The 13,681-nt window shown below is 29.1% G+C and overlaps 1 protein-coding gene across 4 annotated transcripts in view; it reads left to right on the plus strand.

The window, feature by feature from the left end:
* LOC101241167 (dedicator of cytokinesis protein 3) overlaps positions 1-13,681 on the plus strand; it is a 179,575-nt gene that overhangs the window by 95,463 nt on the left and 70,431 nt on the right. For all 4 annotated transcript variants that reach the window (XM_065811340.1, XM_065811339.1, XM_065811341.1 and 1 more), the window contains 5 exons: positions 6,827-6,880; positions 6,959-7,029; positions 10,525-10,623; positions 10,789-10,861; positions 11,688-11,791. In XM_065811340.1, the coding sequence (XP_065667412.1) occupies positions 6,827-6,880; positions 6,959-7,029; positions 10,525-10,623; positions 10,789-10,861; positions 11,688-11,791 (401 nt within the window). The remainder of the gene's footprint in view (positions 1-6,826; positions 6,881-6,958; positions 7,030-10,524; positions 10,624-10,788; positions 10,862-11,687; positions 11,792-13,681) is intronic.

The following is a 13,681-nucleotide window of genomic DNA, read 5'->3' on the forward strand; positions in this document are numbered from 1 at the left end:
TAAAAGAAAAATTGATTAAAAAATACAAAGTGTTAAAATACATATATTTATATATATATTTTTAATAAATAATTTTTCATAATGTCAAGTTATTATTTTTTTATTGTTTAAAATTTTTTCTTTATTTAACTGAAACATCTTTCATATAACTGTCTTTAAGTTCCATTTTAAAGTCATTTTTTATAATAAATATATCACTTATTAAAGGTTACATGTTAAATTATAGAAAATCACCAAATATAAAACTTCATTAGAGTCATTCCATGCCGACTAGACCAACATCCAACATGGACCCCTCAGATTTTGATAAACTTGGTGGGTTGGTTTATATCAATGAGAAAAGCAACTCATTAAAATTTCAGCATAAAATCTTTTATGGTTCATGAGATATAGTAATTTGAAATTTATGATTTTTCCAAAAATAAAAACTTTCGTTATGAAAACATGTTTTGTTTATTGAAGCTCTATATTTTCGAAAAAATTTCAGAAAACCTTCTAGTTTTTTATTGTATACAACTCTAGACTTGCTTTAATAAAACTTTGACATTGAATTTTTGAATGTCACATTTATTCTATATTGGCTGCCTAATAAACCTAAAAAATCGTTTGCAGTTATAACACTTTATACAACATTGAACACTTCTCCTTACATGATGTGTCTGGTTTTATGTGCAATGTATGAAGTGCCTTAATGGCCAAACACACCACTAAACATACACATATGAATCCTGTAACATTTTAGTTTTTAATATTAGACAATAAAAAGGCTGCATATAAAACTTATAAGTAGCTAGGTATAATTAAAAAGAAAGGTTTTTAGTATAATTTACCTAATATTTAATACCATGACTATAAATTTTGTAACATTTTTTCCAATCCATTTACTGTTCCACCCCTCCCCATTAATTTGACTTATTTGATCAACATGTTTAAATTAAGATTACAACTTATAAGAGTTATATGACTTTTCAACACAATGCACAAGTTGATTATGTAATCAAAAACATTATTATGTAATAAACAATCAATATAAACTTTGAATCTTTTTTGCTAAATAACTATATAAGTTAAAAACAAATAAATCAAATTTATAATAATTTCGCTATGTTGCTATTAAATTATCCTATTTAAGCTATTGTACAAATGTAATATATATTTTTTTGAGCTGATAATTCATAGCATCTACCAGTTGTTGATTGAACTTTTAAAGATGAAAGTATATTCCTTTGATATTTTTTCTTCACCAATACATTTTCTCAGGTAAATTAATAGGATCTGTTAGTGATTGTAAACTGGCCCTAGCCAGTTTACAATCACTAACATATTTAACACTAGCTAATATTTTGACACAGCCCCCAATGCCATTACTAGCACAAATTATAAAATAGTAAAACATTGAATAAGTTGATTTATTTTTAAATACTTTTTAATTTAACTTTGTGTTTATTAAATGGATTTCAAAAAAAGCTTCTGTTATACAAAGTCTGAAATCTATCTAAGTAGACCTTTTCATGGTGATTACAAATAGTTTAAATATGATTTAGTTTACATCACAAGAATATGATTTAGTTAATAAAGTTCAATAATTAGTTCAATAATTAGTTAAATTCGTTAATTCGTTAATTAGTTAATTAATTAGTTAATTAACTAATTATTTAGTTAATTAATTTATTAATTAACTTAATTAGTTAATTGATTCGTTAATTAGTAAATTAGTTAATTAATTCGTTAATTTGTTAATTAGTTAATAATTAGTTAATTAGTTCAATAATTAGTTCAATAACTAGTTAATAAAGTTCAATAAATAGTTAATAAAGTCAGTCAGATCAGGTTATCCTGCTACTGGTAACATATAACCCAGTACAATCTGCTTCATGTCCTGCTGCCTTGTAGGATACGCCATTTTAGGCAAAGGCTAGGAGATGCTAACTCCAATTTAAAACACCCCCTGGCTCGGGGCTCTTGGTTGAGTAGAGGCTAGAGATGGTGTCTCGATAAAAATATTCATCTTGGGCAGATGTTAAATGCACCATGCTACTGTCTTGTAGAAGGCCTCCTCGGCAAAGACTGAAGGGGTAAACAGATTCTATCTGTTGACCAGCCTTGCACCCCTTCTTCATCTATTAGGCTGGCGCAGATGTATTTTTAATACATTGTTTCCAGTTTAGGTTGTTGAATGCTGGATCTTCTTGATTCAATGCATAGGTTTTGCTTGTGTCTCTGTTTTTATGACTAGGCAACTCATTCTATTATCTCCTAATGAGGGTACAGCTCTAAAACTAAGTTTTATGGTTCTGAGGCCGGCTGGTAGTCAGGTTTCCCGAACTTTGTGGTAGCTCTCAGAGAGGCTGATTCCATCAACAGCTGAAAAATATCAAAGTATTAACAGTGCCATGTTGCGCATGGATGGTGTCCCTGTTTGTACTTTTGGTGTGCATTGCGGAGGCCAAATTTGGAGTCCTTTGTTATGGCTTAGGGTTTATTAGTAGTAATGAGGCAATTGCTTGGGGTATTAAACAGTGTTCTGAGTACTATCTATGCTTTGAGTCAAGTTCTTCAATCTAATTTTAAAATGAATAAAGTACCAAAAACTATAAAGCACAAAAAACCATCATCATCACCAAGTTCTCTAAACCTTTCATTCACTAATATTCGTGTTCTTCGAAGTAACTTTTCTTCTGTTGAGTCTTATCTCTTGCAAATTTCACCAGACCTACTTGCTCTTTGTGAGACTAATTTGAGTTCAGCTGTCTCATCTTGCGATCTTAGTGTTGATCGTTATTGAATCCACAGACTATTTTTACATGTACTTTCGTTTAGCACCACTTCACTCTACTGCCTTTCTCTTTGTTCTATATCGCTCTCCTTCATCTCAAGACTGCACTCTTTGATGTTATTTCTGATCATATTGATGAAGCCTTCTCTCTTTATCCATCAGCTAATATAGTTGTTGTTGGTGACTTAAATGCTCACCACTCTGAATGGCTTGGCTCTAGTGTCAGTGACTCTGCAGGCTTTGAAGCCCACAACTTTTGCCTTTCACAATCCCTAACTCAAATAGTCAACTTTCCAACTCACTTTCCAGACAACCCGAATCATTTACATTCTCTACTTGACTTATGTCTTGTTTCTGATCCTAGTCAGTGCTCAGTTTCGCCACATTCACCCTTAGGTGCTTCTGATCAAAGTTTGATCTCTCTAAAACTTATATCTCATTCTTCTTCATCACCTGAATCATCCTATTGTCGAACCTCTTACAACTACAGTAAAGCTGACTGGGATTCTTTCCGTGATTTTCTTTGTGATGGCCCTTGGGTAGAAATCTTTCGTCTTCCTGTCGACAAATGTGCTTCTTACATAACTTCGTGGATTCAGGCTGTCATTAAATCTTTTTTTCCCTCTCAACGATTCCAGGTCAAGCCTCACTCTCCTCCATGGTTTTCCTCACACTGTGCTGCTGCGATTGCCAATTGAAACCGTTAAATCCATATCTACCAGCAAAACAATTCTCCAGAAAACAGACGTCTGTTTATTACTGCTAGAAACAATTGTAAAAAGGTTTTGTCTAACGCCAAAGCCCACTATTCTGAGGTCATGAAATCTTGTATCTCATCTCAAAAATTAGGCTCTTGTGACTTCTGGAGAATCTTTAATAGTATTAATAATAAGGGCAAATCTTTAATTCCACCTCTCTTGTATGGCTCAAACTTTGTCACCTCACCTAAAGACAAAGCTGAATTGTTTGCTAAAAACTTTTCATCAATATCATCTCTTGATTCCACTAGCTACGTTCTACCTGATGTAGCTATCAAACAGGTTGATCTATTGCCTGACATTCATATCACTCCAGCTTCTGTATCTAAAGTGATTTCCTGCTTAGACTCTTCTACAGCTTGTGGCCGGGACAACAAAAGTAGTTGTCCCGGCCACAAGCCGGGACAACTACTTTTGTAGTATAAAAGTTGTTACTTTTATACTACAAAAGCACTTTTGTAGTATAAAAGTAGTTAATTGTAGTATAAAAGTTGTCCTCGATGAACAGCACTCTTCTTCTTATTCTGTAACTTTAGGGGTTCCTCAAGGTTCTATCCTTGGCCCTATACTCTTTTTAATTTACATTAACGATCTTCCAGATACTCTCACATCTAAGGTGGCATTGTTTGCTGATGATACTACCATTTATTCTTGTCGTGATAAGAAGCCAACACCCTCTGATTGCTTGGAGGGGGCATTTGAGCTTGAAAAGGATCTCACTTCTGCTACTGCATGGGGCTCACAGTGGCTGGTGAACTTTAATTCAGATAAAATTCAATTTTTTTCAGCCAATTGTTATCGCAATAATTTAGATCTTCCTATATTTATGAACGGTGATGTACTCGATGAGTCATCTACACTTCATCTTCTAAGATTAACTCTTACTTCCAATCTTTCTTGGAAACCATATATCAAATCAGTTGCAATATTAGCATCTGCTAAGGTTGCATCTCTTTATCAAGCTTGTCACTTTCTTACTTCGGATTCTATTCTCTATCTCTATAAATCTCAGTCTGACCTTGTATGGAATACTGTTGCCATATCTGGGGCGGTTCTTCTAATGATGCCCTTTCTCATTTAGACAAGGTGCAAAAGCGCATTGTAAACATAGTTGGACCTGCTCTTGCAGCCAACCTCTAACCATTATCACATCGCCGTAATGTTGCTTCTCTTTCTCTTTTCTACAAATACTATAATGGGCACTGCTCTAAAGAGCTAGTGTCTCTTGTGCCATCTACTAAAATTCTTTCTTGTGTTACTCGTCATTAAACTAAGTCTCATCCTATTTCTGTGACTGTTCCTAAGTGCTCCAAAAACGCTTATTCGTCTAGTTTTTCTCATCGAACATCAGCTCTTTGGAATTCGCTTCCTTCATCTTGCTTTCCTGATTCATATAATTTGCAATCTTTTAAGTCGTTCGTCAATTGTTATCTTGCTCTACAATCTTCATCTTTTTTCTTTCAGTAACTTCCAACTTTAATTAGTGGCTGCTTGCAGCCTTGTTGGAAGCGAAGATATTTAAAAAAAAAAAACCAAAAAAAAAAAATCTAATAAGTGCACAAGTTCTTGATCTTTTTCTGTTAATTCCTCAAAACCATTTTTTCAAAACCAATTTTCTTGAGTTTGGTAAATTTTACTTCATGACAATCTTTATTTAATGCTTTTCCAATGCAACATTGAGTTAGATCTAAAGATGCACTTGCCGTTTATTTTAAATTACTATCGAAAAATATTTGATTAAATACAAGTTTTAAAACCAAGGTATCCATAAGTTTTGCCACAACAAATAAATAAGAAATGTTACATTTTATATATAAAATAAAGATAAAAAAATATACTCAATAACCTATTTCAAACACTTATTTTATTTTTAAAGACTTAACTCAAATACTTATTTCTAGTACTGATTATAAAATACTTTTAAATTTATACATACTTTGTGTAATGATACAAACTAAAGTAAAAATATAACTCTATTTTTATTGTTTTTAAATGGATCCCAAACCTCCAAGACAGTTGTGTTCAAATTAAATAAAATGGTGAAAAAAAATGTTTGGGTTGACTTATTTTGATTAAAACAAAAGAATAAATGCATAACAAGAAAAACTAACTTTTTTTTTAGTCGAAGCTTGCCTTCTCTGTTTTGTTGTAGTCCAAATAGTCTTCATAATATATGTCACAAATTACTTGATAATTTATTTAAGCACGTTTTATTTCTAAGAGTTTTAGTACATAACATCATTGGTTTTTTTGTTTATTTAAAAAATCAATTTTGTAAACTGACAAAAAAGTTAATGGCCTCATGTACTAAAACTCATAGGAATAAAACATGCTTAAATAAATTATCAAGTCTAAAAATTGCGGAGTATATTATAAAGAATATTTGGCCTACGACAAATAAAAAAAAAAAAGTTAATTTTTTTGGTATGCAAAATAAGTTAGCCCAGACATTTTTTTTTTATCATTCTCTTTAATTTGAACACAACATGTTTCAGAGGTTTGGGATCCCTTTAATGCATTTTGAGCAAATTTCTGTTTTGATTTTGTAACTTTCCCATGAGTAACCACTATTTTTTTTCTGAAATCACTGTAATAAAGTCTATTAAATCAGTTAAAAAAAAAATCTTATTAAAAACAGTGTTGATTCTAGGTTAATGATAGTTTAAAGTGGAGGCACATTTTCCTTATTTTTAGAGGTCCATAATTTTTTACTGAATTGTATCTTATCAGTAAATTTCTTAAAATTTGGAAGCCTACCATTTATTGAAACTAAAAAAATATGTCTTTTCACTTCTTAAATAGCAGATTTTCTATATTGACTCATCAAAAAATCAACTTTTTATATTGCAAGCGATTTTTTAGGTTTATTTGGTAGCCATTATGGATAAAATGTGACATTCGAAAAATTCAATATCAAAGTTTTATTAAAGTAAGTCTAGAGTTGTATACAATAAAAAAAACTAGAATGTTTTTTTGTAGAGCTTCAAAGTATCAACAAAATATGTTTTCACTACTAAAGATTTATATTTAAAAAAATCATAAATTTCAAATTATCATATCTTATGAACCACAAAGGATTTTATGCTGAAGTTTTAAGGAGTTGCTTTTCTTATTAATATAAACCAACCCACCAAGTTTCATCAAAATCTGAGGTGGTCCATGTTGAAATCCTAAAATTTTGGTCCATTTGGCATGGAATGACCCATTACTATTTTACTCACAAAATTTTTTTTTTGAAAATGAAAAAGTTATCTAAATGAGTTTTTCAATGAATTTCATAAATTACTTACAGGTTATGTACGAAATGATTTCTTTGTCACATTATTTAAAGCAGACTTTGATAAAGGTAAAATATAATTTTTTTTAACTTTTATATTTAAGTTAATAGTAAAAGTGTTTTTATAATCCTAAATATCATTTTAAGGTTCGAAGTCATCTGGAAAAAATATCGAAGTTGCCATGTGTGTAGTTTCTGAAACAGGACAAGTCTTCAATGTATGAAATAGTTATATTTTTTCGAATGTTGTAATTATTGGTTATTATTATTGTTGCTAGGTGATTCTTCATAAAAGTAAGTGACATTGAAAGTTTTATTTGAAACAAAAATCACAACCCTCAAAGTTTTATGCAGATTTGAAATCTAATTTTAAAGCATCTTTTTAATGGCTATAATTAAATCACTTTATTAGTTTATTTATACGATATCAACTTTTATTTTATATATACGATATTATATATATATATACGATAGTTATTTATACGATACTTATATGATACGATATTTATACGATATTTATACGATATGATATTTATACGATAGTTTATTTATACGATATTAACTTTTATTTTATATATACGATATTTATATATATATATATACAATATTAAAGTTTATTTATACGATATTAACTTTTGATTATACATATTTATATAGATACAATGTTCTGCGCTAGTTTTTCCTTTTGGTTATTTTACAAACTCTGCTCTAGTTAAGTTATCAATTAATTAGTTTCAGATATTGAATGGAACTAAGGTTTAAAATTTGCTATTCACAATCTCTTGCCCATTTAGTCAACTATTAAACTTGATTTGCAGATTGAATTACAAAATCAATCAATATTTAACAGTTTTGTGACTTCATTGGAAAACCAAGTTTTAATCAGATGTTTAATCTTTAAAATATGTTCTGAACTGATGTAACAAAAGTGCAAGTAGCTCTTTGAACTGATGTAACAAAAATATAAGTAGCTCTAACATTATGGAGACCCCAAAGTTATATAATCTTTTAATCATTACTTTTTAAAAATTATTAAAAGTATACAATCTGAGTAAAAAAAAACAATGACAAATCATTTATCATTGCTCTTTTTGTTTTATTAAATAGGAATTATTTTTGTCTTATAAGGTCCTTTACACTGATAGAAATTGCCTGTCCATACCCTAATTTGTCTGTTGATATGTCTCTAATTTGTATGTTGATACTTGTCTGTTGATATATGTTGATGTATGTTGATATTAATCTCTTTTTCAATATGATGTTAGTAGCAATGATCTATGTATGTTTACATACACTCAATAATTATTTCTGCTAAACAAGGAGTTGAAAAAGTTATTGTATGGAAAAGACAAACCGAATAAAAACAGGAAAAGGTTTTACTTATAAATTGATTTTAATAATTTTTTTTAAATTTTAATCAACTCCCCAAAGTCAAGATGGCCACTACCGTCAATGAGGCTACTTTACTGTGGTTATAACCTCTCTTTAAAGGGGTTACAACCTTTTTTTTTCTCTCTCAACTATTTACCTCCGAAACGCAAACCTTGGACAGGGCAAAAGCAGAGAAATAAATTGAGCGCTGTACTACCAAGGTTGTGGTGGGAATTGAACTGGGAACTTCTTGCTTGTTCTATCATGTTCTTTGTTCTATCATGTTCTTTGTTCTATCATCATTGTTAAGTGTGTAATTGTTTGTTGGTTGAGTTTACAACTAAGTTTAAATTAACAAAACATGTTTCATAAATGGTAGTGTTCTTGTTAAAAACTAATCATCATTAAAAATTGATCAAAACAAAATTTATGAAAATCTCATATAAAACAAAACTATTATGTAAAATATTAACTAATGTTAATGCTTAATGTGAGAAAAAAAATTGACACAACTGTCTTAAGGTTGGAAAGTCAAATTCATCCAATGAAAATTTCCTATATCAAAATACATCAGAGACAAGGCACAAGTCATAGAGCAAAAGTAAGTAAATAGGATTGTCTGGAAATTGAGTTGCTAATTGTCTGAGTTCTATATTAGTATGAGATTGAAAAAGACAAACAATTTGAGCTTTAGTGCTAGCAGGGTAAGTAATACTAGAGCCAAGCCATTCAATGTGATGAACATTAAAGTAATGAAGCAATACTGGCTAATGAATAAAGAGAAAGAGCTTAGCCAATTAAAAATTAAAAAGAGTACAGTTTTAGGATGAAGGAAAACAATTAAAAACAAAAAGATAGGTAAGTAAATGAAGAGAGGCTAAATAAAAGCACATAAAAGAATTGTGAAGTTTCACTGTATTCCGTGATTTACATATATCATATTCAATAGATTTCACCATAAATAGGTAAATCTATGCATAAGTATATCCTTAGGTCCTCCAATGTTAAAGGAGAGAAGCAGCCAAATTAAAATGTCTCACAAGGAGAAAGTAGGAATAATGAATTTTGAAAGAAATTTAACTGATGAAAAATTACTTTTAAAATCTTCAAAGACAACTTTAATACCAGAATTATAAATTTCGGTATTAAAAGTTGTCTTTGATGGACAAAACTCTTCTTCTTTCCGGTAACATTTGGGGTACCAGGAGGTTCTATCTTTGTTCCTGTACTATTTCTTATCTGTATTAATATTCTTCTAGATTATTGTTTTCTAGATAATTTGCTAATGATTCTTGTTCACTATTTAGATCTTGAATGTGATTTATTGTGACAGCTTGAGGCTTGCACTGACAACACTGTTGTGACAGCTTGGGGCTTGCGGTGGCTAGTAAATTTTAACCCTAAATAAACTCAGTTGTTTATTGATAATAATTATTGCCCTATTGTTGTTATTCCTACATTAACAAACTTTTACGGAGTCTTCTACTATATATCTTCTTAGGTTATCTTTTACTTCTGATTGCTTATGTAAACCATATACAATTATTTGAAGTCTAGCATCTGATAAGGTTGCTTTTCTTTATCTTACTTATAATTCTTTCTCCTTTTATCTGTTTTTGTATGGAATATTGTTATTGCATTTAGGCTGGTTCTTGTAATGATTCCCTTCATCATTTAGAAAAAAGCACATTGTAAATTGTTTTAGTTTGGCCTACTCTAGCTTCCAAGTTTGAGATTCTGTCCCATTGTTGTAAAATTGCATCTCTTTTTTATTTCTACAAGTTATGGTTGCTGCTCAAGTAGCATAGTTCAAGTAAGCTATTATCTCTCGCTCTCTCAACTGAAACCTAATCTTGCTTGTCCTGTTATTCAGCAAAGTTTCTTTACTGTAATTTCATCATGCTCTAAACATTTTTATTAAACTTTTTTTTTCCTCTTACATCTTTTTTATTGTATTATTGTATTAAATTTTTTTATATTATGTTATATTTTTATTTATACTAGTTAATTTATTATTTTTTTTAGTTATGTTTTCTTGACTCAAATAATTAACATTTTTTTGATTTGTTAATTGTTTTTTTGCTTTTATGAATTTTTTTTGCTTTCTGCTAATTTCTAGAATAGTGGTTGCTTGTTGAAAGTGAATTTGTTTTAATAAAATATTACATTAATATCATTAAAATGTCACAGTAAGATAAGAGTGATTTTAACGGTGACTCTCAGATATAATTTTGTAACATTTCTATAAAAAGTTTTTTATTAAGTGGTTTAAATGGAAATATATTAAAGTAGTTTTATAAATGCTTTTTTTATGCAATGAGCTTATAGAATATCTTTTTAAGGATTGTATGTATATTGGGTGTGGCAGTGAAGCAGTTTCAGAGTATCATTCATTTGTATTATATCATGCAAATACCCCTCATTGGAATGAAACAATCAAGGTTTGAAAATTAAAATTATTTAAAAATGTTTGCATTTTTTTATAAATTTTAGATTAATTTAAATATATATTTTTCTAATTAGGTATTTACATAAATGTTTAATTAACAGTTCTAAAAAGTTGTTTTTTTATTTGATTTAAAATAATTCTACCAAATTAATTTTAGATAACATTACCAAGTGAGCAGTTCCAAATTGCTCATTTAAGGTTTACATTTAGCCATTGTTCTCGTAACGAAGGTAACATTAAAATTATATTGGAAAAAAAAACAATTTGAATAATTTATTTTTAATTATTTTTATTTGCAAACTAAGTCCTTTTTTTAAGTAAATGATTATAATTTATTTTGCAAACAAAGTTATAATTTTTATATATTATTTTCTCTCTTTAAGCTAAATTATTTGCAATGAGCTTTTTCTCTGATTCATCTCTTGATTTTGAATTTAACATTTAATTGTTTCTTTAATCTCTGAAAAATTTAGTTTAATTTTGAGGACATAGTCATTTTGAAATTTTCTCCCTTATTGTGTTTTTGATTTTTTAATCTTTATGTAATCTGTTAGTTGTTTTCTTTCTTTTTCTGGTTAACTCTTCACTTAAATAGTGTCAATCCTAACAAGGCTACAGGTTTGTCACTTTTTTTAATTTATTTATACATATTCACTAAAAAGAAAACTCTGAAAATAAAAAAGTATTAATATAAAAGAGATTTTTTATTCATTTTCATAACAATTTCAAAATGGGTATTATTTTATAATAATGGATAAATATATTGTATTTTCTTATATCTTTAAAATGATTCCAAGGAGCATTTTGATTTTTATTAAACTGAAACTTGTAAGGCTTCTCAGTTCAACTTGAAAAATATTTTTAGTTCTTTTTATGAAAACAATTCAATATGAATAGTATAAAAGGATATCAAAAAAAGTTTTTTTTTGATATCTTTTTATATCTTTTTATCATTTACATTACACTACATGTTATAAGGATGTTATGATTAACAAACACACAAAAAAAAAAAGTCTTTAAGGTAAATTATCTTAAAAAAATAATTTTTTATTTAAGGAAAAATGAAAGGAGAACGAATGTTTGGTTTTTCATTTATAAAACTTTTACAAGAAGATAAAACAGTCATACCTGACAGTTCATATGGATTGTTTATATATAAGGTATGTTTACACGTTTTGGAGATTTTTTCAACAGTTTTCTTCAGCATTTCAACTTTTAACAGTTTTCTCTAGTTTGCTTTATTAATTATGAATAATAATTTAGGTATAACTTGTTACCAGCCAACTTTATTGGCTTTGTGAAAAGAGTTTGTGAAAAGCAATAGTTTTGAGTTTTTGTGCGTTAGAAACAAAATTGAATTTTTCAGAAGTAAATGCATTAAAGTCAATAAAAAAAATAAGGCTGTTTGTTAGTATGCTAAATGTAAACAAATTAAAACCTGACTTCGACACACATAGATGAATTGATACTTATGTATATTTTGAGGTCATGAATGTGACTGAGATCCAAAGATAGTTTTATCTTTATCAAATGAATCTAATTTGTCTTAAAAGCAAGTAGGTCTGGTAAACTTTGCAAGAGACAAGATTCAATAGATAAAAAATTACTTCATAGACCTTATATATATGTAAAAGATAAATTTAAAAATCTTTTAGACTATTCATTTATATTACACACTTATACAATAGTTTTTAACGTTGATTAAGGGTGACAAGAGTTTTTTATGTCTTTTAATGTTATTTAATTTATTAAACAGAATTTGACTTAAACAGATAGCACTTGGCACACTAAACAACAGGCTATGCAGTTGCCTTATTCCTGTTAAATAGCGCTTCTCCTACCCTTAACATATTAAAGAAGGGTTTTATATTAGAGTTTTCCTTATTCAATATGAACTTTTACTGCCACTAAAAGCCTGAAACACATATATATTTATTACATATATATATATATATATATATATATATATATATATATATATATATATATATATATATATATATATATATATATATATATATTATTGTTCTGTTCTTTTAGAACATTGAGCACTCTGTTTGTAGAATACACTAACATAATTTATATATATATATATATATATATATATATATATATATATAAATATACACATATATATATATATACACATATATATATATATATATACACATATATATATATCTAATGTCAGGTCAGGTTATCCTGTTACTGGTAACATGTAACCCAGTACAATCTGCTTCATGTCCTGCTGCCTTGTAGGGTATGCCTTTTTAGGCAAAGGTTAGGAGATGCCAACTCCGACTTAAAACACTCCCTGCCTTGGGGCCCTTGGTTGAGTAAAGGCTAGAGATGTTGTCTCGATAAAAATACTCATTTTGGGCAGATGTTAAATTCATCCGGCTACTGTCTTGTGGAAAGCCTCCTAGGCAAAGACTTAAGGGGTAAACAGATTCTATCTGTTGATCAGTCTCGCACCCCTTCTTTATCTATTAGGCTGGCGCAGATGTATTTTTAATACATTGTTTCCAGTTTAGGATGTTGAATGCTAGATCTTCTTGACTCATGGGTTTGCTTGTGTCTCTGTTTTTATGACTAGGCAACTTATTCTATTATCTCCTAATGAGGATACAGCTCTAAAATTATTTTATAGTCTTATAGTTCTGAGGCCGGCTGGTAGTCAGGTTTCCTGAACTCTGTTGTAGCCCTCAGAGAGGCTGATTCCATCAACAGCTGAAAAATATCAAAGTATTAACAGTGCCATGTTGCGCATGGATGGTGTTCCTGTTTGTACTTTGGGTGTGCATTGCAGAGGCCACATTTAGAGCTATTTGTTATGGCTTAGGGTTTATTAATAGTAATGAGGTAATTGCTTGTGCTATTAAACAGTGTTCTGAGTACTATCTTTGCTTTGAGTCAAGTTCTTCAATCTAATTTTAAAATGAATAAAGTACCAAAAACTATAAAGCACAAAAAACCATCATCATCACCAAGTTCTCTAAACCTTTCATTCACTAATATTCGTGTTCTTCGAAGTAACTTTTCTTCAGTTG

The sequence above is a fragment of the Hydra vulgaris genome, chromosome 12 (assembly GCF_038396675.1).
Source record: "Hydra vulgaris chromosome 12, alternate assembly HydraT2T_AEP".
NCBI classification, from domain to species: Eukaryota; Metazoa; Cnidaria; class Hydrozoa; order Anthoathecata; family Hydridae; genus Hydra; species Hydra vulgaris.